Source organism: Mytilus trossulus, chromosome 4 (genome assembly GCF_036588685.1).
Source record: "Mytilus trossulus isolate FHL-02 chromosome 4, PNRI_Mtr1.1.1.hap1, whole genome shotgun sequence".
Taxonomy (NCBI): Eukaryota; Metazoa; Mollusca; class Bivalvia; order Mytilida; family Mytilidae; genus Mytilus; species Mytilus trossulus.
The window spans coordinates 69796565-69822966 of NC_086376.1; the positions used below are offsets into that span (position 1 = coordinate 69796565).

General features: G+C 32.0%; 1 protein-coding gene across 5 annotated transcripts in view; it reads left to right on the top strand.

The window, feature by feature from the left end:
- The first annotated feature begins 1639 nt into the window (after window positions 1-1639).
- Window positions 1640-26402, top strand: part of LOC134715841 (delta-1-pyrroline-5-carboxylate synthase-like) — a 35321-nt gene continuing 10558 nt past the window's right edge. Inside the window, exons 1-9 of one of the 5 annotated variants that reach the window (XM_063578343.1) lie at window positions 1640-1709; window positions 8609-8951; window positions 9861-10001; window positions 10350-10454; window positions 11186-11338; window positions 12195-12410; window positions 19579-19738; window positions 22259-22402; window positions 25615-25832. In XM_063578343.1, the coding sequence (XP_063434413.1) occupies window positions 8616-8951; window positions 9861-10001; window positions 10350-10454; window positions 11186-11338; window positions 12195-12410; window positions 19579-19738; window positions 22259-22402; window positions 25615-25832 (1473 nt within the window). In that variant the 5' untranslated portion in view covers window positions 1640-1709; window positions 8609-8615. Of the gene's footprint in view, window positions 1710-7074; window positions 7459-7651; window positions 7670-8608; window positions 8952-9860; window positions 10002-10349; window positions 10455-11185; window positions 11339-12194; window positions 12411-19578; window positions 19739-22258; window positions 22403-25614; window positions 25833-26402 lie in introns of those variants that run through there. The other 4 variants (XM_063578341.1, XM_063578340.1, XM_063578342.1 and 1 more) reach the window with 4 other exon arrangements.

Sequence of the window (26402 nt, forward strand, 5' to 3'; positions counted from 1 at the left end):
TTTGTCGACCCTGCGACTTTTGTCGCAGAAACCTCGACATAGGGATAGTGATCCTGCGGCGCCGGTGGTGGCGTTAGCAACTTCTTAAAAGCTTTATATTTTAGAAGGTGGAAGACCTGGATGCTTCTTACTTTGTATATAGATGTCTCATGTTATGAAGTTTCCGTCAGTCACATGTCCAATGTCCTTCACCTCATTTTCATGGTTCAATGACTACTTGAAAGTTAAGATTTTTTTAATGATTAATTCTCTCAATATAAGTAATAGCTAGGATAACTATATTTGCAAGGTACTTATGCCCGTCAGACATTTTTCACTTGACCTCGACCTCATTTTATGGATCAGTGAACAAGGTTAAATTTGGTGGTTTACTATATTTGGTGTATGGAATGATTGTAAGGTGTTCATGTCTAGCTGGTAGATGTTATCTGACCTTGATCTCATTTTCCTAGTTCAGTGGTCAAAGTTAAGTTTTTGAGTTTGGTCTTTTTTTCTAATACTATATTCAAAGTGTCAACTATACTTGATGTAATGTCAACTATACTTGGTGTATGGAAATATGTTATGATCTTTATGTCAGTCGCTCGGGTTTTATTTTACCTTGACCTCTTTTTCACGGTTCGTTGCTCAGTGTTAAGTTTTAGTGTTTTGGTATGTTTTTTTTAAACTATATATATGTTGTGTACAAGTTGTAAGTTTGTACAAATTACAATTTGTACAGAGATTTTGTACAAGTTATAAGTTTTTTTACACATACCTTCTTGCACCAAATGATACAGTTTTGTCTTCTAAAATGTACTAGTTTGTTGTTTTAAATTCAAATTTATAAACTTCAACCTAACATTTAGTGCTATTCTCCTTATCATCCAAATGGAAATGAGGATACCTGAATGGTTTAAATTAAAATTTTATTTTTTCTCCTGATACCATATTCGTATCCATAAAAAGTTTTTTTATGGTCTTATAATGTTTTTTGTATTTATGCTTTATATTAGATCGTATCATGTAATTGTGAAAATATGACAGAAGTATACTGTGTGCTTGACTATCATCCATTTGTGTTAAAAGCAGTTCATAAAACACTGATAACTTGTACAAAATATCTGTACAAATTATACAAATTATAATTTGTACAACATTACAATTTGTACACAACATATATACATGTATAATCAATAAGTCAACTATATTTGTTGTATGGAAGAATTGTTAGCTGTACATGTTTGCCTGGCATAGTTCATCTGACCTTGAACTCATTTTCATGGTTCATTGGTCAATGTTTAGTTTTCTTGCTTAATGTTAAGTTTATGTGACAGTTGTAATAAAGCTTTATATTTAGGACTATCAACATAACATCAATATCGATAGTAAAGGAGGCAACACATTTCAGTGTGTGCACTCTTGTGTTTAGGATAGCAAAGAGACACCGAGAGTAGGTTTCATAAAATACTCGCATAAAAAAATCAAATAAAAAGTACTTAAACATAAATTCTGACGAGCAGCTAGAATATACATTTATCTAGTGGTTTGTTAACCCATCATTACACAATTTATACGATTTTTTTATGCACAATTTTCCATAAATACACTAGCAACGTGTCGGAATCAATAACGGTAATAGTGTGATCACGTGATAGACAGCTGATTTAGAACACTTTATTGCATCATCACAATGACTTTAGATTTATAGATACCACTATTTCTAAAAGGTAAGTAGATAGGCTCAAATCACACTACTATTGGTTATATATATATTATATGTCATTTAATTATTTTTTTTGCATCTAGATCTACTGTGTGAGGAATTTTGTACTAGTCAATTTGAAATAAGGTTGTATAAAAACAAGAAAACAAAGACATTTATTTAATTGTATGTTTCAAGGATTTACTAACATTATTTGTTTTCCAACGGCTACCAACATGAGGAGGTATAATGGGAGTCATTATTTGGCCCCTGAAATTAAAAAAAAAATTAGTATAATTATTTAATCCTTTTATAAAATCCTCAGTTAAAATCATATCTCTTCAATCCTTTTAAAATTATGTTAGTTTGTATACAAGAATAAGGAGATATGGTATTGTTATACATAAGACAACGGTCAATCTGAGTTCAAATGACGAGAATAAAAACAATCTTAGGTCAACGTACGGCCTTCGCCAACGGGGAAAACCCCTGACTGAGCTATATATATATAACATTAGAACATTAAAAATGTGAAACAATATAAATTAGACTGAAACAACAGCCTAAATGATTTATACGATTATCTTCCGTTTGGGTGCTTGCTATCCTTCAAATATAAATTGATATATGAACTCATATCTTCAATTTACTAAGTATCTTATAATATTGTGAGTGTGAGTGTGATTTTTATACGACCGCAAATTTTGAAAAAAAATTTCGTCGTATATTGCTATCACGTTGGCGTCGTCGTCTGCGTCGTCGTCATCGTCGTTGTCGTTGTCGTCGTCGTCGTCGTTGTCGTTGTCGTCGTCGTCGTCGTCGTCGTCCGAATACTTTTAGTTTTCGCACTCTAGACTAACTTTAGTAAAAGTGAATAGAAATCTATGAAATTTTAACACAAGGTTTATGACCATAAAAGAAAGGTTGGTATTGATTTTGGAAGTTTTGGTCCCAACATTTTAGGAATTAGGGGCCAAAAAGGGCCCAAATAAGCATTTTCTTGGTTTTCGCACTATTACTTTAGTTTAAGGTAATAGAAATCTATGAAATTTTGACACAAGGTTGATGACCACAAAAGAAAGGTTGGGATTGATTTTGGGAGTTTTGGTTTCAACAGTTTAGGAATTAGGGGCCAAAAAAGGGCCCAAATAAGCATTATTCTGGGTTTTCGCACAATAACTTTAGTATAAGTAAATAGAAATCTATGAAATTTAAACACAAGGTTAATGACCATTAAAGGAAAGTTGGTATTGATTTTGGGAGTTTTGGTCCCAACAGTTTAGGAAAAAGGGGCCCAAAGGGTCCAAAATTAAACTTTGTTTGATTTCATCAAAATTGAATAATTTGGGTTCTTTGATATGCCGAATCTAACTGTGTATGTAGATTCTTAACTTTTGGTCCCGTTTTCAAATTGGTCTACATTAAGGTCCAAAGGGTCCAAAATTAAACTTAGTTTGATTTTAACAAAAATTGAATCCTTGGGGTTCTTTGATATGCTGAATCTAAAAATGAACTTAGATTTTTTATTATTGGCCAAGTTTTCAAGTTGGCCCAAATCGGGGTCCAAAATTAAACTTTTTTTATTTCATCAAAAATTGAATAAATGGGGTTCTTTGATATGCCAAATCTAACTGTGTATGTAGATTCTTCATTTTTGGTCCCGTTTTCAAATTGGCCTACATTAAGGTCCAAAGAGTCCAAAATTAAACTAAGTTTGATTTTAACAAAAATTAAATTCTTGGGCCTCTTTGATATGCTGAATCTAAACATATACTTAGATTTTTGATTATGGCCCCAGTTTTCAAGTTGGTCCAAATCAGGATCTAAAATTATTATATTAAGTATTGTGGAATAGCAACTCTTTTCAATTGCACAGTATTGTGCAATGGCAAGAAATATCTAATTTCACAATATTGTGAAATAGCAATTTTTTTTTTAATTAGAGTTATCTTTCTTTGTCCAAAATAGTAAGCAAGAAATATCTTATTGCAAGATTTTTTTTAATTGGAGTTATCTTTCTTTGTCCAGAATCAACTTAAATCTTTGTTATATACAATATACAATGTATATTCACTTTTTACTACCAACTGATAAATTTAAATAATCTTTACCATTCAGTGATAACAAGCAGTTTTTTACATCTTAATATTTTATGATGTATTTAAATGAGTAGTTATTGTTGCAAACTCCATTAGAATATTTTAATTGAGATTAGTTTTGGAATAAGGGAAAGGGGGATGTGATTAAAAAATTGGGTTCAATTTTTCTCATTTGAAATTTCATAAATAAAAAGAAAATTTCTTCAAACATTTTTTTGAGAGGATTAATATTGAACAGCATAGTGAATTGCTCTAAGAGAAAACAAAAGTTTTAAGTTCATTAGAACACATTCATTCTGTGTCAGAAACCTATGCTGTGTCAACTATTTAATCACAATCCAAATTTAGAGCTGAATCCAGCTTGAATGTTGTGTCCATACTTGCCCCAACCGTTCAGGGTTCAACCTCTGCGGTCGTATAAAGCTACGCCCTGCGAAGCATCTGGTTTGCTTTGCTTTGGTCTAAATATACGAGAAAAACAGGGGAAAATATAGAACTGAATATGGTTGAAAGAAAATGTAGATATAATATGAATGAATGGAAAAGAATCATAAACATGAAATATTTTTCATCATTCTAACCGTAAAATAGGTGCTATTTTTTTTTATCATATATATGTGATATGATTTACTGTGTTTGTTGGGATCGATACGTCATGCCATGTTATGTTCCATGATATATACATGTAGTCTAGACGATACTATCCACATATGAAAAGAGATGTGGTATCATTGCCAATTAGACCACTCTTCACAAGAAACCAAATGACCGTGACAAAAATTAAGAACTTTAAGTCACCGTACGGCCTTTAACTATGAGAAAATCCCATACCACATTCTTAGCTATAAAACCCCGAAATGACATATATTAAACAATTCAAACGAGAAATCTAACGGCCTAATTTATGTTTAAAAAAATGAACGAAAAACAATTTACAACACAGCAACGACAACCACTGAATTACAGCCTCCTAGCTTGGGTAGGCGCATACATAAACAGTCATGAAATTGTGCAATGCCAAGATACAGACCTATATTGACAGAGCGCATGAATGTGTATGTGTTAAGAAAGTATGCTTTTTAATTTTACTGATAACAAAATCAATAGTAATACCTTTAAAACTATATTGATTTCAAAGATCTAATTACAGTGTCAAATTGGTAACCTTATGGAATAAAATTGTTTAAAATGATCAAAAAGTTTACCAGGATCGTTTCTAAATCTCTGAACACGTAAAAATGAAGAAGCCGTAAACATGAAGATGTGCTATCCCTTGTGAAATAAGTTTTCTACAGGTAGAACCAAACTTCAAAACCAAATCTTTATATCTATGGAAGAATTTAGTTTCTATTTTAAGTAATTTGCGGTAACGAAATATCTTAAATAATGACTTAATAATTTACAAGTAATACATATATAGATTACGTTTATCAAAATATAAAACGTCACAACAGCTAGACACGGGCATAGCACGTGTCAGGTTTCGTTCCATTTTACATATATGTGTGCCAGTAATCTTTATGCAACCTTGTGCCATGCCATTGTACTTATATTAAAGGCCATTAAACGAACGGTCTGCCAGAACTGGTGTTTATATCTACATATTTATTATCTGTTCTTACATTTAAAACATCCACTATAAAAATAAAGTAAAGATTCGTTTTTGAGATTGAATATGAAATAAGTTTCGTTATACTTTATCAGAGACATATATACACATACATGTGTATATATGTCTCTAACTTTATGTAGTTTTCTCATTTATATATAACACTAAATGAAGAAAATAACATTGTATATAATTTCGTGCGTTCAAAGCACAATTCTGAATTTACCCGGCTTATTTACCAAAGACGACCAATGTCCATACCCAAAACATTTGACAGCCAGGGATTTATAAAACTTTATTTGATAAAATTAAGAATAATGGGGAATATGCCAAAAGACAACAACCTGGCTGTTTTCTAAATAAATAAGGCCACACGTTTTCGTTTGAAATTCTTTTTTATTTGCCAAGATTGAACAATGTTTCGGACTCTACGCTTCACTGATATAGCAACGAGCTCTACTTGTAAGGATCAGTGCTCTAATCATAATTAAAAAGGCTCCCCTGGCTCCAAATACGTTGGTTGCGGACACCTACAAAACTTTAGATCATGTGATTTGTCTCAATAAGTTGATTGATTCTGATTTATCATTACATCTTGTTTTACTTGTTACAAGTACCTCATAAGGGCCGTTTTTTCCTCCATATTAGAATAAAATGAGAAAATTGTTCAATCTAATTTGCGATCACGTTTGTCAAAGATCCTATCTTTAACTAGAAGAATGGGTTGTTTTGAGCCTGCATCACGATTTTGAAACTTCTAATAACTGCCCTTTGTTTTTCTTATATGATCTTATATCTTTGCGTTATAATTATACGAAAGGATTTACAGTATATCATATTTTTTTTATATCTCTATTAAAAATCGTTAATCCTCATCAGCATTTACTTTACACACTGATAAAATCAGATGAGTTGTAGTGCTAACATTTTTAGATACTTGATATCTACTTTGTTTAAATGCTAGTTGAACAAACTTTCACTATTAGTCTGCAATTGGTGACAACAGTCACAGACAAAAATACAGGATTCGTTTGTTTTGCCATGTTGCGCCCTACTGACACAAACGTGTCCTATCATGACATAGAGAGCCCAATGATACGGAGGTGGGTTTCTCCGGGGGACAATTAATACATGAGTCATATTTTGGAAAAGTATACTTATAAATTATAGACAATTGATTAAATATCAGAGGGGAATTTTAATGGGGTTACAATATATCATTACTGCCGAGCGGAGCGAGATTAAAAAAATATTTGGAGACATTTATGTTACTTAAAGTCACCGTGATAAATCTCGCGAAACATGAGATTGAACAACAAACAATGATATAAGAATGGGTGTACGCTGTCTACAAGCGATTCCGGGATTAGCCACTGGAGATATATTATACCGTGATCACAGGTCATACATGATGCATGTGCGCCACACATCTGTATCTGTAGTGGTACGTGTAGAATCCTGTTTAGGCTTTTATACACATGTTGGGGGTTGTCGCTTTAGCATGGACTGATGGCATATTTTTTTTTTTGTGTTTAAAATTTTATAATTAACCTTTTTTCAACATCTTTTATAGTATTACCCTTATATTATCTAATGTGTTTTTGCTCTTACTTATAGTTGGTCATAGTTTGTTTAATATTTCCACTTAGAAATCCGGAATCATTACATGTCCTTTCCTACTTTTTGTTTTTTCACCTAATTAACATATGTCTGTTGTTGTGAAGAATCCCTTTTCTAAAAAGGCATAATATAGGTTAAAATTTGAGTGTCATTTCATTATTTTACCCTCAAAAGTTTCCCTATTTTACACAGAATTGGGCAAGACCGAGTTTTATACTAGTTTGCAGTGAAAAACTTTTGTATTTCACTATTTGCCTGATATGCCGGTACTTCCCTACCGATACTGGTCTAGACCAGTTAACATCAGAATACACAATAAAAAAAGAATTTGGTGTACATATTGTTATTCACACGAATGACAACCAAACCATTGACACGGATACTAACTCCTTTAACAACTAAAAGAAGGTTAGTAGTGTGTCGAGTTTTGCTTAGCACTTGAATTGGTAAGTAAATTTAATCCATTCAGTTTTCTTTTGTCTAGAACTTTTTTTATGATTTAGTAAATAAGTAAGAAATGACTATTGTCACAGTGGTAAATAGCTAGTCCAAATAATTATGATAGTCTTGCAAGGCTATTATTTTTTGTCAGGAAGGCATTTCAAGAAAAAATAGCCTTTCAAGACGTCATAATTACTAGTACCAAGGATTTGTATAGTAAGAATAGTACACATCTAGCATGAAATAAGACATTGGTTCTCAATAAGCTTTATCTAAAGTCAGTGTATGCAAGTCAATTACAAACATGAGCTCTGGGTAATTTTAAAGTCATGAAACAAAATCACCTTGAAGCATATATAATAGGCATACAATACATTTCAAAACATGCACAAATACAGCTGAGCACAGATATACTGCATACTTGAAAGACAATAAAGCTGTAACGCACATATCAATATGAAAATCAAGAAACACTTATTAACCACACCAACATTGAACATACAACAACCACTGAACAACAGCTAGGCTCCTTGCTAACTTAGGACAGCTACATAACTAAGCGGGGTTTAAAAATTTTAACAGGCCCCATCCTTCACCCTAACCTGAGTGAGTACTAAGTGTAACATTACAACATAAGAAGACACACATGCATATTTCCATATTGCATTTCCAAAGTTACTTTGTAGCAAAATCTTGAGGAGAATTCTATCAGGAATCCTTTCTGTATCACTTGCCCTTTTGCATGTTATCTGGATTGAATCATAAAGATCACCAGGACATTCTTTAACATATTTATTAATAATCTTGAAAACTTCATTAGCCATTGATGATTTCATTCTTAAAATTTTTAAAGATGTTAAGTTCGATTCCCAATGTACATTTGTATAGATCTTCATGCATTGCTGAACATGCTGAATAGTCTGTAAATAAATCTTGGAGCCCAGTCTCCCAAATTTTTACCATTTTTTTTATTTACCTCCCCTCAATAGTGCCAAACTAGTGTGCAGTAATTAAAGTTAGATATTATTGTTTTCAGTAACTGCATTGCCTCATTGATGCTTGCTCCAAATCTCATTTTATTCTTATTAATAAATAAAACTTATTTAAACAATGAATTAAGGAATGAATTGTATTTTATAAGAATGATTATTTCAGAGTAAAGATGGCCCAGGCAAATACCAGACTACTTAAGCTATGGCCACATAATACATTATGCCAATGTTATCAACAAAGCTCCTGGCCAGCGCTATTATCATATCATAGAAATTCTCACAGACACCTTAGTACAGTCTCAAACAAACCAGTTCAACTATACAACCAGAAATCCTACCCAAGCATTAGTGTGATTCCTAAACACTTTTACAGTGGAATAAATTTATCTACACGAGCAGACCTCCTAGACGCCAAGAGAGTGATAATCAAATTAGGTAGTGCTGTAATCACCAGAGAAGATGAATGTGGACTATCATTGGGACGATTGGCCTGTATAATAGAACAGGTATTTATATTTTATATTGAAATAAAAACACCCTCATATTAAATATGTTAAACGTTAAAGGCTTTTTATATTTCTTAGTTGATTTTTTTTAGTTCTTTGAGCCTTGTTATTTTAAATCTTTGAAAAAAAATAAGATGAACAGTTGCATACTTTAAAGAGGATAAAGTCAAGATTTTCCTAATCATTAAAAGTGACCACTAAATTCCCACCACCACTACTCTCTTTCTCCATAAATGAAATGAAATATAGAGGTGGTGCATTCTAGTTATAGTCTAACCAGATATTATTGTTCTAATTGTCAGAGTATTTGGAAATGGAAAACATTACAAAAAATGAGAAATGAATTTAATTTTGCTATTTTGAATCAATTTCATAAATATATATATTTGTTTACAACAACAAAATTACTATAATTAATATGGATTCCTTATTTGAATAATGCTTACAGTAAAGATAATAAGCATAGTACTGGTATTTTAATATTTTTCAAAGGACGGCAAATACACATTTATTTTTAAAGTCCATGAAGTTTTTCTTTTAACATGCATGTACTGTGGATTCATTTATTTTCGTGGGTACCAATTTTCGTGGATTCAGGGAAATTTACATATTCGTGGATATCTAATTTCGTGGTTCTATTGAAGTCTGCATACACGCCTTGGCAAAATTTGTCATTCGTTGACCATTTAATTTAGTGGTTTGCCTGTACCAACGAAATTCACAAAAATTGGTATCCCACGAATAATAATGAATCCACAGTATTCACACTTTAATACACAAGTAACTAATTCTAATTTTTTTTTATGGTCCAAATTTAATTCAGTAAATGCCTCAGTTTGTACCAATAGACTGATGTAAATGTACAATCCTACAGAGAAAACTTCATTATGTTGGTTTTTTTGTTACAAGGTAGCTGAGTTACAGAATCAAGGGAAGGAAATGATGATGGTAACAAGTGGGGCTATAGCTTTTGGTAAACAGAAACTACAACAGGAAATCATCATGTCCATGAGCATGAGACAGACTCTCACGTCAGCTGACAAAAATAAGGTGAGCATGAGACCGTCAGACACTAACATCAGCAGACAAAAATAAGGTGAGCCTGAGACAGACTCTCATTTCAGCTGACATAAATAGGGTGAACATGAGACAGAAACTCACACCAGCAGACAAAAATAGGGTAAGCATGAGTTGACAAAAATAAGATGACTGCCTTGTACCAAACAGAATCATTATAACCAGTATACAAGTATTTATATCAATAAACAAAACTAACATGACTAAGGTGGGCTTGTGAAAGAGAAAAAGATTTCAGCACAAAACTGACTCACACATACATGACATAACACAAAAATAAGGTTTCTCTGTAACCAACAGAAATTTATTTTATTTTTGTAGCATGGTTTATTTATTGCCCCAAGAGCTTGTGCAGCAGTTGGACAGAGTGGTTTAATGTCACTTTATGAAGCCATGTTTATGCAGTATGGTGTCAAGGCTGCACAGGTAATTTTTATAAATAGAAAATTCAAGTGAATGAAAGGAGGTATGGGCAAACATGACTGAAGCAGTAAGCCAACAGTACAAAAAGTCCTGATACATCTAGGTCTGTTCAGGTTCTTCAACAGTAGATAATTACATACACTATGTAAAGCTCTAAATGGTCCAGAGTCAATAAGATGTAAATGAATTTAACAGACAATTACAATCTGCCTTCTGTTTAACACCAATTCAAAACTCATGGTACTACAAAAGTTCACCAAGATCATGACTTTGAACATGCACAATACACATGCAGTGGAGTATACTTTGAATTCAGTTTTGGTGATAAATTAATATCTAATAAAAAGTCTATTAGTTCTTTCTTGTAAATAAATCGAGACTACTGGTAGTGTGTGTGGTTTTAGATCTTTTGGACTACTACTTCTTGTTTTCCAGCTCTATAAATTAGGAGCAAGGGAATGCTTAAAAGGAAAGCACATGCATTCCTTTTTTTTCTTGAAACATATAAAGTCATTCAAAAACAATTAAAATTTTTAAAACAGTTAAACATTTCTATCATCAGTTCAGTTTTATTTGAAAACCTGCAATCATGGAAAATTAATTAAATTAAATTCTTGGCACAATTCTGAATTTAATCACCTCTTGTATAGCTGTTCTTCGTCAAAATGTCACTTTATGGCATTTAACAAGGAATACCAAAGAGTATAATTTGAAAACATTATTCTATTGTGTAGGTACTGATTACCAAGCCAGACATAGATGACCCAGAAAGCTGTAGAAATTTGTGTGGAACATTGAATGAGCTGTGTAGACTGAAGATTATACCTATTCTAAACACAAATGATGCAGTGGCGCCACCACCAGCCCCTGATAAAGATCTTAAAGGGGTAAGTAACTAATTTTAACTATTAACTAATTTAGCAAATAAACTCTGAATAGTTCGAAGATGAATATACTCAATTAGGTGTAAGCATTCAATAAAATTGAGAAAGGAAATGGTGAATATGTCAAAGCGACAACCACCCGACCATAGAGCAGACAACAGCCGAAGGCAACCAATGGGCCTCCAATGTAGCGAGAATTCCTGCACTTGTAGGTGTCCTTCAGCTGGCCCCTAAAAATATGTATTAATGGGGATTTCCAATAATGTGTTTGCTCTCATGAATATCTTTCTGCCAAATTATTTGGTTTAAATTGCTATGTAATTTGTGCTTTTGTTGGTCAGTGAAATGAGCAAGGGATGTATATCTCAATTTGGATAATTTATTTATCACAGCACACATAATGGGATGCATGAAAACATCTTAATATTTCTGCTGCAAGGGGTTAATAAAATATAAATTCAAATATTGGATGGATGCTTGAAAAAGTAGGAAAAATGACCTTATTAGTTCAAGGATGCAGGGATTCAGCCTGCTTATAAAAATCAAATAATGTGGGGAAACAATTGTATGGTACTGTGGATTCATTATTATTCTTTGGAGACCAATTTTTCATGGGTTTCATGGATACTGGTGAACCACAAATTTAAATCTTCTAACTATAAAGTTGTATCAAGACTTTGGCAGAACCCCAAAATGACGTATTTACAAAAATGTGAGGTTTCTGCATTCTACGAAAATTAGTACCCACGGAAATGAATAAATCCACAGTATAAAGAATTTTTCTGGTAATAGATATGACACAACTGCAATCCTAGCATTTACAAACAACAATTAAAATTGTATGTATTCATTGCTACAGGTAATTAGTCTGAAAGATAATGACAGTTTGTCTGCTAGACTGGCCAGAGAAGTCCGAGCTGATCTTATGGTCCTGATGACTGATGTCAATGGTATATATACCGGACCACCAGGACAGATTGGGTCCAGACTTCTCCACACCTATAGTCCAGATGATAGGACTAAAGTTACATTTGGTGCAAAGTCCAGAGTAGGACTTGGTGGAATGGAGTCTAAGGTTAGATAACAATTTCTGGTCCTGCTTTTGAATACTGCAGTAAATAGGATTTATCTCCCATTGATCAATGGCAAATATATTGTAAAGGTTAATAAACATGATAAATTTAAGTTATTCTTACTTTTAAATTTGGGAAAAATTTAGTAAATGGAATATTTTTGCAATGACCTTAAAGTAAAAGAATGAAATGTTAGTCTTAATTTAAAATGTTATTTTAGAAGTCAAAACCAGTCCACCACCTAAGTTCATATATTCTTATTTTTAGACATCCGTTATTGTTTATGCAATGTGAACTTTTGATTGGTAGATATAGGATATATTTGTTAACTTACTCTAGCCATTTGAACACCTTTAAATGAAATTTATCAGAATTATGTGACAGAATTATATCATGTGTATATCTTGCAATTGATATTTATTTCATCTGGTGCTTTTATACTTTATATATAAATATTTGAAAGCTGTGCTATCTAGCTGTGTGAAATGTTTTTTTTCTTTATCCAGTATGTACTTTAACGGCCATGAATATTTATGAAATTATCGCCACTGGACAATAAACTCTGCATAGAAGAAGCTTTCTTGCTATGAATGTCTTAATCACATTATACCCCTTTTAATGAGATCAAAACAGGGAAGTGATCTTATTAGACAATCACATTTCCCTATATCCATATCACCTCTGACTGTTATATATGGAAGGGGTTTAAAATGTTTAAGCCTTGTTTATAATAGACATTCATAGAAATAGTACTTTTTGTCTTGCACTTGACTTTACAGAATATGAGACATAGGGCTTATAATCCTCCTGCAGAAAAACTTGAAACTATTTTTGAAAAGGTTTATATTTTAGATGGTAGAAGACCTGGATTCTTCATATCTTGTATGCAGATACTTTATGTTATGAAGTTTCCGTCTGTCATATTTCCATTATCTTTGACACTATTCAGTGACTGCCTTAAAAAAAAAATTTTTTTGTAATGTGAAAATCTCATTTATTATGAGTAACAGGATTACTATATTTATAATTTAGGATCCTATCAAGGTCTACATGTCTACCATATAGGGTTCACCTGACCTCGACCTTTGACTCATTTCATGGACCAGTGATTATTTTTTGTGGTCAAGTTATATCTCAGTTACTATATGCCATAGGTCATCTATATACAGTGTTTGGTAAGATTTTTTTAAAGGTGTACATTTCCAATCTGACCTTGACCGCTTTTAAATCGTTCATTGTCTATTTGTAGGATACTACATGTATTAAGTAATATGGCCACTAAATTGTGTGTATATATATTAAAGGCTTAGGTAAATTAAATGTTTACCTTTTTTTTGTGTTTTGGGCAATAATTTAGTGAATAGATAGAAACTGTACACAGAAAAAAATTTCAATGAGACAAGATCAGGAACAAGAAGATTCAAGTCATGAATTTGATTCTATTTTAGGCCATAATAAATAATAGGTTTGTTTGCCCAAACGCTACCTACCCAGAAAAAAGCTGCCTACTCAAATTCTTTTATTGTCCTGATTTGAAGAAGGTTTTTTTTAATCAAATAGGCATGAAGACTTATAAACATCTGACACTTCAATTTCTTTTTTTGAAGAAAAAAAAAGAAAATGCCTACCTTCTACCCACTGTCTCAACCTTTGGGTAGGGTTTGGGCAAACCAAAATATTTTTAAGTGTGGCCTTACTCAATGTTAAAGACACACTTGTGAGCTACTCAGGCACTTTAAAGCACCAAACTTTGATTGTCAGCCTTTGTCTTCTATAAGTAGAATACACAAAACATACATTAAACTGTGTTCTGTTCTTTGGCCATGTTGTTGTCTCTTTGACACATAGCCCATTTCCATTCTCAATTTTTTTTTTAAAGAACATGCAATAAAAAGCCAGAAAGGTAAGTGATCTACAAGTGTTTTCTATTCAAGAAAACAAGAACTATATTATTCAGGATATTTATGCTTATATGTATACCACAATATGACCACACTATTTTTCTGCTTCTTTTAACTAGGAAAAAAAAGTTAAATGCCACAGACATAATGCAATCATTTATTCAGTGTAAGATAAAGGTAACTAACTCTTGTCGAAGAAGCCTCAGGATGCAGGAATTTCTCACTGCTTTGAAAACCAATTGGTGGCCTATGGATCTTAACTACTCTTTAGAATGGTTGTTGTCTTTTTGACTCATTCCCTATTTCCATACTCAATTTTATGCCTATTGTTATACAAGCAAAGATTATCCATCTACATGTGTAATTATCACCAATCAAAAAACTTGTTGATTCAATGTTCAGAGTTTTATTACGGTATAAGAAATATAGCAATAAATAGGTACACACAAAGTAATAAATATTAGTTAGATAATCAAAATGATATTGTTAATTATTAGTAAAAATTTCAAGTCTAATAATGTGCTCATTATCAGACATGTTGTAATGTAAAATATTATAAAGACAAAATATGCAGCTTTTCTCATGTATTAAGTTGCATTAAGTTGCATATGAGTATAAAATTGATGCAAAAATTGAATATTAGATTAATCTAATTTAATTAACAAACTTTAATTTGAAAAGATACATACAAAACATACCGCAAGATAAAATATGTCATATTGAATGCTTTTTTTGTATCATTATTCATAGATTTTAAAACTTGGGATGATTTTGAGCTTGATATTTCAAAAAAACACCTTTATGTTAAAGAACGTGTGTTGTCTTCCAACTGTCTTTTTGTTTTTTTCTGTCAATGAGTTGTTTCAATGACATATACCCCCACATATCCTTTGATTACTATGAAAACTAAAACTTCACAGCTCTACATTCAGAAGCTTGAACTTTAGTTTCATTACAAACAGTTTCAACTGTTTTGGGATATCAGAGGAGATAATAAATTAATTTAAGTTTATACAAACAATGGACCATATTGACATGCTGGTACAAATATAGTATCTATAAACTGTTACACTGACTCTAGTGAGATTTACTGTATGACAATAAATGTACATGTAAACAACAAGTCATTCCAGGGTTAAGCAGTTTTAAAATATGCTCCTTGATCTGATGTTAGACAAAGAATAATAATGTGAATATATTTTATCTAACTAAAAAAAAATAATAATATGCAATTTCTATATTTTGTAATTAAGAAAAGGATTTGAATAATGTCTTCCTAATGTACTGCCCACAACTTCTTTTTTATTTCAATTAAAAACAAATTTCCAACACAAGTGCTGTCAAAAAATATATAAATTACTTTTGTTTACTGGTGGTATTGAAATGTAAATATTATATAAATGTTTTAACATCCTGATATGGTCACTTCATATAACTTGGCAGCCTTGGTTGTACTGACTGCTGAATCAGATGTAGCACATCCTATGTAGAGTTGTCCACTTGGAGTGAATACAAGGGACAATGGAAATGCTATGTTTATGTCACTTGTTTTATAACATGTCATCAACAGGCCAACATTGGTCAGGATATGTAGTGTATGAGAAGGCCAATCAGCTACAATAACATTGTCTCTAGATGTTGTCACTATGTCTCCTGGTTTGAATGGTCTGTCTTTGTTGATCACTGTATCTCCTGTATAGATATTGATTATATCCCCATCCTGTCCTAAAACAACTACTCTACGTCTGTCATCACTTACTATATCCACCACATGAATATTCCCATTCCTGGTACTGGTTATACTTCTGGGACAGGTTAATATAGGTTGTTTATGTTGGTCATGTTCATACACTCTTTCATGGTCTCCATTCTTATTCATTAGTATTACAACCCTTCTCCCTTGTTTAGGGTTGTCAGTATTAACACCTCCTACTAAAACTTTATTGTCACTGTTAATATGGACTGCTATAGGTGCTAATGGTGACACATTATATACTGAGTCTGTTAGAGTACCTTTATTACAACTGATCTGTTTTATTCTTGATTCCCCTGTAGATATAAGTAGATTGTTTGATTGAGTAACAGCCATACCATAGACCTTGATGTCATAGCTTGAGAGTATCTTCAGTTTAGCTCCATCAAGTTTCACTTTTTGAACTAGACCAAAATCACCAGAACTTATCCAGAAAGAGTCATCAATAGAGGGACATACATATGTTACACGCTCAAGTTCAGTTTGATATTGTTTATTTATTTCCAGATTAACATGCGGTTTAAATGATAATTTTTTATCAAATTCCAACACCCCGATGTTAGACTGAGTGATCTTCCCTGGAATGTAGTTTGGTAAAGAGCCATAACTTGATCTTGGTTTGGGGATTTGGATGTCAATAGATTTTTCTAAATTGTTGATTTCTGTAAAGAACTTGGAGGCATTGCTTATTTGAATGAATTCATGGACATCATTGTTTTTATTGTCAGCTTGTTTTAGTATAACTGAGACAGCATTTAAATCAGATTTGATTGTGTTAGAAACAGAGTTGTGATTCTGATCTAATTTATCTCTAAGTTCTTTAAAATGCCTTTCTACGGCTGCTTTGACAGATTGTTCATGCTTAAGAACATCTTGCTTCACCTGGTCATATTTAGAATTTTCTGATGATAAAAGTTGGTTAAGCTGTTCTTTTCTTGAAACAATTTCTATCCTATCTCTTTGAATTTTACTTTGTCCTTTTTTTAACTTGTCAATTTTCATATCATATCCTTCCTGATTTTCTTTTAGATCATGTTTCTTGTGAACTTTTGACACACAGGTTGGACACACAAGAGTGTCACATGTCTTACAATAAAGACATGAATATTGCCCAGCATGGTCCTGACAGGGAATATTTGCAAAATCTAGTTCTTCCTTATATAGCCCAATGTCTTTGATATCAATTACTCTGTGATCCTTTGCAGTTTTCACTCTTAAATGTACCTTCTCCTTACAATGATTACACAATAAAAGGTCACATTCTAAACACTTCCATTTAATGGGTCTATCAGTTTCACATAATCCACAACTTACAGGAATTTGTCCTTTTCTGATAGATTGTGAAAACGCCATTTTTAAGATCCAGGTATATTACTTCCTTGATTGTGATCAGGTTACGTCCTTGATAACTTTATCCAAGGTTAATTATTTTTAGAAACATTTCTCAGTTTATCAATATAGATTTTTATAGATTGTTTGAATAAACTTTAAATCACAATTTAAAGTTTTTTGACTGTTGTTAGTGATATGCATACAAATAACAGGCTATTATTTGAACTTGGAATTATTTTTAATTATGGAATTTGCTTGATTTCTTATTATTAAATTTTTTAACAAGTTCCATGTTTTTTCTGTACTGAAATGTTCTGTGCTGCGCACAACACTTTCTATTACAAAGAAAATAGTATATTTTCAATAGAATGTACTGTGCCGCGCACAACACTATCTTATCAAAATACATTGTATGGAAAGTGTTATTAACCACTCAAAAGATTATAATACCAAATATACATGAAATTTATTATAAATTTTAAACACAGGAAATCAAGCAAATTCCATAATTAAAAATAATTCCAAGTTCAAATAATAGCCGGTTAAATGTAGAATAAGTTAAAATGGATGCGTGAAGAAGTGTACATTCAATTTGTAGTGTATAATAAACACAAACTGTATTTGACCATAAAGATAAAAGATTTAAATAATTATTTTAAGTGTGAAGCTTTTCTGTAAAATTATAATTTAACTGTAGGGAAATACGACTCAGATATCATCTTGCTAAATTGAAATAGATTGTAGATAGATAAATAACTAAACTTATTTTACATCAATTCCCCCTAAAAAGACAATTAGTGCAAAAGTTCTGAGTATTACAGTAACTGTAAATGAGGATATCTGATAGAAATTTCTGTATGAAATCAAAAAGATGTAATTTAAAACTAAACAAGGTTGGCAAAAAAGGTATCCATTCCAATTCCATGACAATGGTAAATAACAGGAATTACTAGCTAGCATATACTGGTCATTTAAATGTTCCTATTTGGTCAATAACTGGGTAAATGGACAGATAGCCACAGGACAGAAAGTCATTTATGGTTTTCAGTAGGTGTTCAATAGTGTTTTTCTTTTGTATTTTTTAAAAGAGTGACATGGAAATTTTATTAGTAATTAAATATAATGAGATTTAAAAACAAAAGCTATCAACCTTCCCAGACCGGCTAACTTTTATGATTTATGTGGGATTTCCCCCATGAGAGATGTTGACTTAAATTTTGAAATTTTTCATTATGACAATTGAATGAGTTTAAAGGATTTTTCCAGCAAATGTATGCTCTTTCAAACAATATATACAGAGGATAAAAAAAACATTTATGTCAAATTTATGGGAAGAATTAACTATAGGTTCTCTTGCACTAAAAATTAGCCATGGAGATTTTGAAAAGTATGCATGACTTTAAATTGTTTAAATTTGATTAAAGTGTTATAATTTGGCCAGATATCATACAGTTATCAGGAACTGTAAATAGTGAATTGAAGGTAGTTTCAAAAATATCTGTTAAATTGTTTAAACAAACCTTGACATTATCACAGTTCTGTTCGTAATCTAAGAAACTTTATTCAATTGCAATAAACACAAACATTGAATTACCACACACTTAGCATACTTACTTCGTTTATAAGTTCATTCAGACAAAAAAAAATGGGTCTCAGTACAACTGGAATAAAGTACATAAAATTCTTAAAACAAGAAAATGTATTCAAAATTTTAATTTTCAAATGCATTTTTGCCTACAATCCAATTGCGACTAAAAGGGGTTACAATCCTTTGATGGAGAAAATAATTTGTATTAAGCTTAAAATTTCAGAAGGAAGATAACCTGGATGCTTTATACCTTGTTTGTGGATACCTTCTGTTATAAAGTTTTTCGTCTGTCACATGTCCATTGTCCTTGACCTCGTTTTCACTTGGATTTTTTTTTTTTTTTGTCATGTGAAATACTCTGTTTCTATGAGTAATAGGATATTTGGTATCTGGGTTTCTTGCAAGGTTTAACGTGACCTCAACATCAACCCAAGCATTAGTAATCATGGTAAAGTTTTTATGGTCAAATCAATTTCATTGGATACTAAAAACAATAGGTAATCTACATTTAGTGTATGGAATGTGTCCAACTGACTAGTTTCATCTGACCTCAACGACATTTCCCTGGTTGATTGGACAATGTTTATTTTATTCAGGTTAAGGCAGCTGAGTGGGCCTTAGATAATGGTGTTGCCACTGTAATTTGTAATGGTAACCAGGATCATGCCATCAGAGATATATTTGCTGCAAAGAAAATTGGCACCTTTTTTACTAAGACAGAGAGTTCTGCTCCCGTAGAAGTTCAGGCTATACATGGTATGTACAAAGTAGTTATAATCAACTGGACAGCAACCCAACTATACATGTAGTCAAAAAGACTTATTAAGGGCAACATAAATTCTTGAACAAAAGGCAGGGGTGAATAAAATAAGCCATGCTCTAAACCCTCCTACAAAATAATAAAAAAATATTTATAGGAAAGCTACAGATAATAAAACACTTTGACAAATTTAACTTAATTTCAAAGGTGAAAATTCACATACTTTTTTTCAGACTTTTATTCATGTATCTCCCATCAAAATGAGGTCAGTGGCATCTGTAAAAGCACAAGAGCTTAAGCCAGATATGGGAATTCATCTTTTGTCAAGAAAGAGTGTGTTTGATTTCACAAACCTTTCATTTCAGAGTCACTAATATTTTTCAAAAAGTTTAAATTTGTTGAACATATCATGTCAAGTGACAAAAAGAAAGCAGATAAGTGATCCTTCAGTTAATTAATTATACCCCACGCAACGAGTTGCGGAGGGTATAATGTTTTTGATCAGTCCGTCCGTCTGTCCGTCAGTCCTGTTTCTTGTCATCGCAACTCCTCTCAAACCACACGACAGAATTTCACAAAACCTTTTCAGATAATAAGGACATACTATGTAGTTGTGCATATCGACAGGAAATTGCGATTCAATTTTTTTTCTAGGAGTTACGCCCCTTTGAACTTATTTACTTTAATGTACTACTGCAACAGTTTGTCATCGCAACTCCTCTCAAACCACACAACAGAATTTCACAAAACCTTTTCAGATAATAAGGACATACTATGTAGTTGTGCATATCGACAGGAAATTGCGATTCAATTTTTTTTCTTGGAGTTACGCCCCTTTGAACTTATTTACTTTAATGTACTACTGCAACTATTTGTCATCACAACTCCTCTCAAACCACACAACAGAATATTTATAGGAAAGCTACAGATAATAAAACACTTTGACAAATTTAACTTAATTTCAAAGGTGAAAATTCACATACTTTTTTTCAGACTTTTATTCATGTATCTCCCATCAAAATGAGGTCAGTGGCATCTGTAAAAGCACAAGAGCTTAAGCCAGATATGGGAATTCATCTTTTGTCAAGAAAGAGTGTGTTTGATTTCACAAACCTTTCATTTCAGAGTCACTAATATTTTTCAAAAAGTTTAAATTTGTTGAACATATCATGTCAAGTGACAAAAAGAAAGCAGATAAGTGATCCTTCAGTTAATTAATTATACCCCACGCAACGAGTTGCGGAGGGTATAATGTTTTTGATCAGTCCGTCCGTCTGTCCGTCAGTCCTGTTTCTTGTCATCGCAACTCCTCTCAAACCACACGACAGAATTTCACAAAACCTTTTCAGATAATAAGGACATACTATGTAGTTGTGCATATCGACGGGAAATTGCGATAAAAAAAAAATTTCTAGGAGATACGCCCCTTTGAACTTATTTACTTCAATTTACTACTGCAACTATTTGTCATCACAACTCCTCTCAAACCACACAACAGAATTTCACAAAACCTTTTCAGATAATAAGGACATACTATGTAGTTGTGCATATTGACGGGAAATTACGATTTAATTTTTTTTCTAGGAGTAACGCCCCTTTGAACTTTTTTGCTTCAATGTACTATTGCAATAGTTTGTCATCGCAACTCCTCTGAAACCACACAACAGAATTTCATGAAATTTTGTAGATAATAAGGACATACTATTTAGATGTGCATATAGGCAGGAAATTAATTTTCTTATACAATTTTTTTTCTTACACTTATTTAATTTCTCCAATGACAATTTGGGGACATGGGGTATGTGAGCGTGCTCACTAAGGTTCTTTTAATTTCATATGAAAATGAAAATAACAGTTTATAAAAAAAATTATGTCCAAAGCGCTTTTCTGGATTAAAATGTAGCATGCAGTATAATTTTTGAAATAAAGAATTGAAAAATTTGCTTAGCCATGTGAATATCCAAAAATGTCAAACTTCCAAGATAATTCCTTGAGAGCTGTGCCTTCATGGAAATACCCTTTCATGTTGATAATTTCAAATCAAACCCTACCTATAAAATTTATATGTCAATATAACAAATGATTGTTTTGGTTTTCCTTTTATCACCCAAATTTGATTTTTCCATGCATAATCTATACAAAATATAACAATTTTGCTGATCCAGTCACTGTACCGTAAAAAAAAAAAGCAGGGTGACCTACAGTTGTTAATTTCTGTTGTCATTTTGGTCTCTTATGAACAGTTGTCTCATTGGCAATCATACCACATCTTCTTTTTTATATGGTGACCTATACTTTTTCTTATTTTTGAAAAAAGGCATGATGTAAACTATAGTTTGACAAATTATCAAAAGACGTTAAACTAATATATCAAAATGACAAAGGATTATTTTGTTTGAAAATATTTGTTTATTTGTTTGTCTTATTTAGTACAGTATCTTAATGTGTAAGACAAGAAGAAAAAAAATGATATAAAAATAAGAAGTTATTTACACTTTTATTTAAATTTGTTTCAGCCAGAGAAGGAAGTAGAGCATTACAAGCTTTGACTGGTGAACAGAGAGCTGTTATAATAAACAAATTAGCTGATTTATTACTGACAAGACAGACAGATATATTGAATGCCAATCAGATAGATGTAGATAAAGCTTATACTGATGGTAAGAACTGATAAAATGTATGTCAAACATGCTGTGCCTCTTTTTCATGCTTAAACATCAAGATTTAAAAACTATTGTGGATTCAAGGAGTTGTGTAGTATAAGTCAATCAGACAGCAAGCTGACATTACAAAAAAAATAATATGTAGAGGTCAACATGTAGTTTCCAAAAAAAGATAATTGTCTTTGAAATATAACAATTTTTGTTCCCGTACTTTAACTTTAGTCGCTAATTACTGTTCTATAGTTTTGCCCATTTTTATACGACCGCAAATTTTGAAAAAAATTTCGTCGTATATTGCTATCACGTTGGCGTCGTCGTCGTCGTCGTCGTCATCGTCCGAATACTTTTAGTTTTCGCACTCTAACTTTAGTAAAAGTGAATAGAAATCTATGAAATTTTAACACAAGGTTTATGACCATAAAAGGAAGGCTGGTATTGATTTTGGTAGTTTTGGTCCCAACATTTTAGGAATTAGGGGCCAAAAAGGGCCCAAATAAGCATTTTCTTGGTTTTCGCACTATAACTTTAGTTTAAGTTAATAGAAATCTATGAAATTTTGACACAAGGTTTATGACCACAAAAGAAAGGTTGGGATTGATTTTGGGAGTTTTGGTTTCAACAGTTTAGGAATTAGGGGCCAAAAAAGGGCCCAAATAAGCATTATTCTTGGTTTTCGCACAATAACTTTAGTTAAAGTAAATAGAAATCAATGAAATTTAAACACAATGTTTATGACCAAAAAAGGAAGGTTGGTATTGATTTTGGGAGTTTCGGTCCCAACAGTTTAGGAATTAGGGACCAAAAAGGGACCCAAATAAGCATTTTTCTTGGTTTTCGAACCATAGCGTTAGTATAAGTAAATAGAAATCTATGAAATTTAAACACAAGGTTTATGACCATATAAGGAAGGTTGGTATTGATTTTGGGAGTTTTGGTCCCAACAGTTAAGGAAAAAGGGGCCCAAAGGGTCCAAAATTAAACTTTGTTTGATTTCATCAAAATTGAATAATTGGGGTTCTTTGATATGCCGAATCTAACTGTGTATGTAGATTCTTAATTTTTGGTCCCGTTTTCAAATTGGTCAACATTATGGTCCAAAGGGTCCAAAATTAAACTTAGTTTGATTTTAACAAAAATTGAAACCTTGGGGTTCTTTGAAATGCTGAATCTAAAAATGTACTTAGATTTTTGATTATTGGCCCAGTTTTCAAGTTGGCCCAAATCGAGGTCCAAAATTAAACATTATTTGATTTCATCAAAAATTGAATAATTGGGGTTCTTTGTTATGCCAAATCTAACTGTGTATGTAGATTCTTAATTTTTGGTCAAGTTTTAAAATTGGTCTAAATTAAAGTGCAAAGGGTCCAAAATTAAACTAAGTTTGATTTTAACAAAAATTAAATTCTTGGGCCTCTTTGATATGCTGAATATAAAAATGTACTTAGATTTTTGATTATGGGCCCAGTTTTCAAGTTGGTCCAAATCAGGATCTAAAATTATTATATTAAGTATTGTGCAATAGCAAGTCTTTTCAATTGCACAGTATTGTGCAATGGCAAGAAATATCTAATTTCACAATATTGTGAAATAGCAATTTTTTTTTTAATTAAGAGTTATCTTTCTTTGTCCAGTGAAGTAAGCAAGAAATATCTGCAAGAATTTTTTTTAATTGGAGTTATCTTTCTTTGTCCTGAATCAACTTAAATCTTTGTTACATACAATATACAATGTATATTCACTTTTTACTACCAACTGATAAATTTAAATAATCTTTACCATTCAGTGATTACAAGCAGTTTTTTTACATCTTAATATTTTATGATGTATTTAAATGAGTAGTAATTGTTGCAAACTCCATTAGAATATTTTAATTGAAATTAGTTTTGGAATAAGGGAAAGGGGGATGTGAATAAAAAATTGGGTTCAATTTTTCTCGTTTGAAATTTCATAAATAAAAAGAAAATTTCTTCAAACATTTTTTTGAGAGGATTAATATTCAACAGCATAGTGAATTGCTCTAAGAGAAAACAAAAATTTTAAGTTCATTTGAAAATATTCATTCTGTGTCAGAAACCTATGCTGTGTCAACTATTTAATCACAATCCAAATTTAGAGCGGAATCCAGCTTGAATGTTGTGTCCATACTTGCCCCAACCGTTCAGGGTTCAACCTCTGCGGTCGTATAAAGCTACGCCCTGCGGAGCATCTGGTTTGAGTTGGAAAGGTGAAAATCTTGAAGAGGCATTCTCATTTAATTGATTAATTGATTTGTATGTCTATTTTCCAATGGATTTTTTTGGCAATTTAATTATATGTACTGGTAGTGTTATTTATTATTACAAGAGTAGACAATGTGTTAACTATTATTACAAGAGAAGACAATGTGTGTGCCGATTATCAGTTTATCTACATGTTGATATCGTAAAATATCAGCTGCGAGACATTATATGAGGCTTTTTGTCGAGTGAGCGTAGCGAACGAGATCAAAAAGCCTTCATATAATGTCAAGCAGCTGATATTTTACAATATCAATATGCAGATAATCTGATAATCAATTTATCGGGCTATATTTGCGTGTTTCAGAAGTGTTTTCTTTGTTTCACCAGCACACAAAAGATAACTTGATAAGTTCGGGTCAAAGTTATTAACGTCGGTTCAAACATTATGACGTCGCTGATATGTCCGGGTCAAAGTTATTAAGGGCGGGTCAACGTATTTGACGTCACAAAGACATGATAAGGAATAATATTAAGAGCTGAACAGAGTGATATAGACAGTGGGACTATTATTACAAGGGTAGACAATGTGTTAATATTTTTTCAAGATTAAACAATGTGTTAATTTTATAATAAAAGTAGACAGTGTGTTAATTTTTCTTACAGGAGTAGACAGTGTGTCAATTTTTATGTCCCATTTAGGGGCATTATGTTTTCTGGTCTGTCCGTCAGTCCTTTCGTTAGTATGTTTGTTCGTCGGTTCCTTCGTCTGTCCCGCTTCAGGTTAAATATTTTGGTCGAGGTAGTTTTTGATGAAGTTGAAGTCCAAGCAACTTGTAAACATGTTTCCTATGATATGATCTTTCTGATTTTAATGCCAAATTAGAGATTTTACCCCATTTTCACAGTCCACTGAAGGTAGAAAATGATGGGGGTGGATGGGGCACATTATTGTTATAACAAGAGTAAACAATGCGTTATTTATTATTACAGGAGTAGACGATGTGTTAATATCAAGACTTGTGTTAAATGAAAAGAAGCTGAAGACATTACATACAGGACTGAAACAGATAGCTAAAACCTGTGATTCTATTGTTGGCAGAGTAACCAGAAGAACTCAAGTAGCTGAGGGTTTAGAACTTTGTCAGGTTACTGCACCAATAGGTGTACTGATGGTCATATTTGAATCTCGTCCAGATGCACTCCCACAGGTATGCTATCTTTTGTTGTCAACAAGGACCTGTTATTTAAAACTTGTCCCAGCTTTCTATTACTTACTTTATGAAGACTTCATATTAACAACTAGATGTGTTCCTTGATTATTGTGTTGTTGAGTAATAGTTTCATTGAGCCCTCCCATCCTTCCCAGTACTTTTTAAATGTTTCCAAGCTTGTTAGAAGAGGTGTCATACCACCAACTACTTTCTCAAATTTAGAAGGTATGTGAAAGTAGGCCTACTCGGACAAAAAAATAGTGCATTTGATGTCATTGTTCACCTAAACTAACCAACAATTTTGCAGAAATGAAACTTTTGAAAAACATTTTGAGCCAAATTTTACCTGTCTAGGAGTTTGCATTTAAAATTGAGGATTAATGCGCTCCATGGTATACTAATTTAAGATTTCCAGAAAACCAGGGGTTATTTTTAGTGGTACCTCCTTTCGGGAGCTCTCTTCTTTCTTATATGATTTTGCATGTATGTACCTAGTTTCTATGAAGTTAAACTTAAGGTAAAATATATAGAAAGCTGTTAAAATTGCAAAATTTGGTTTAACAGATA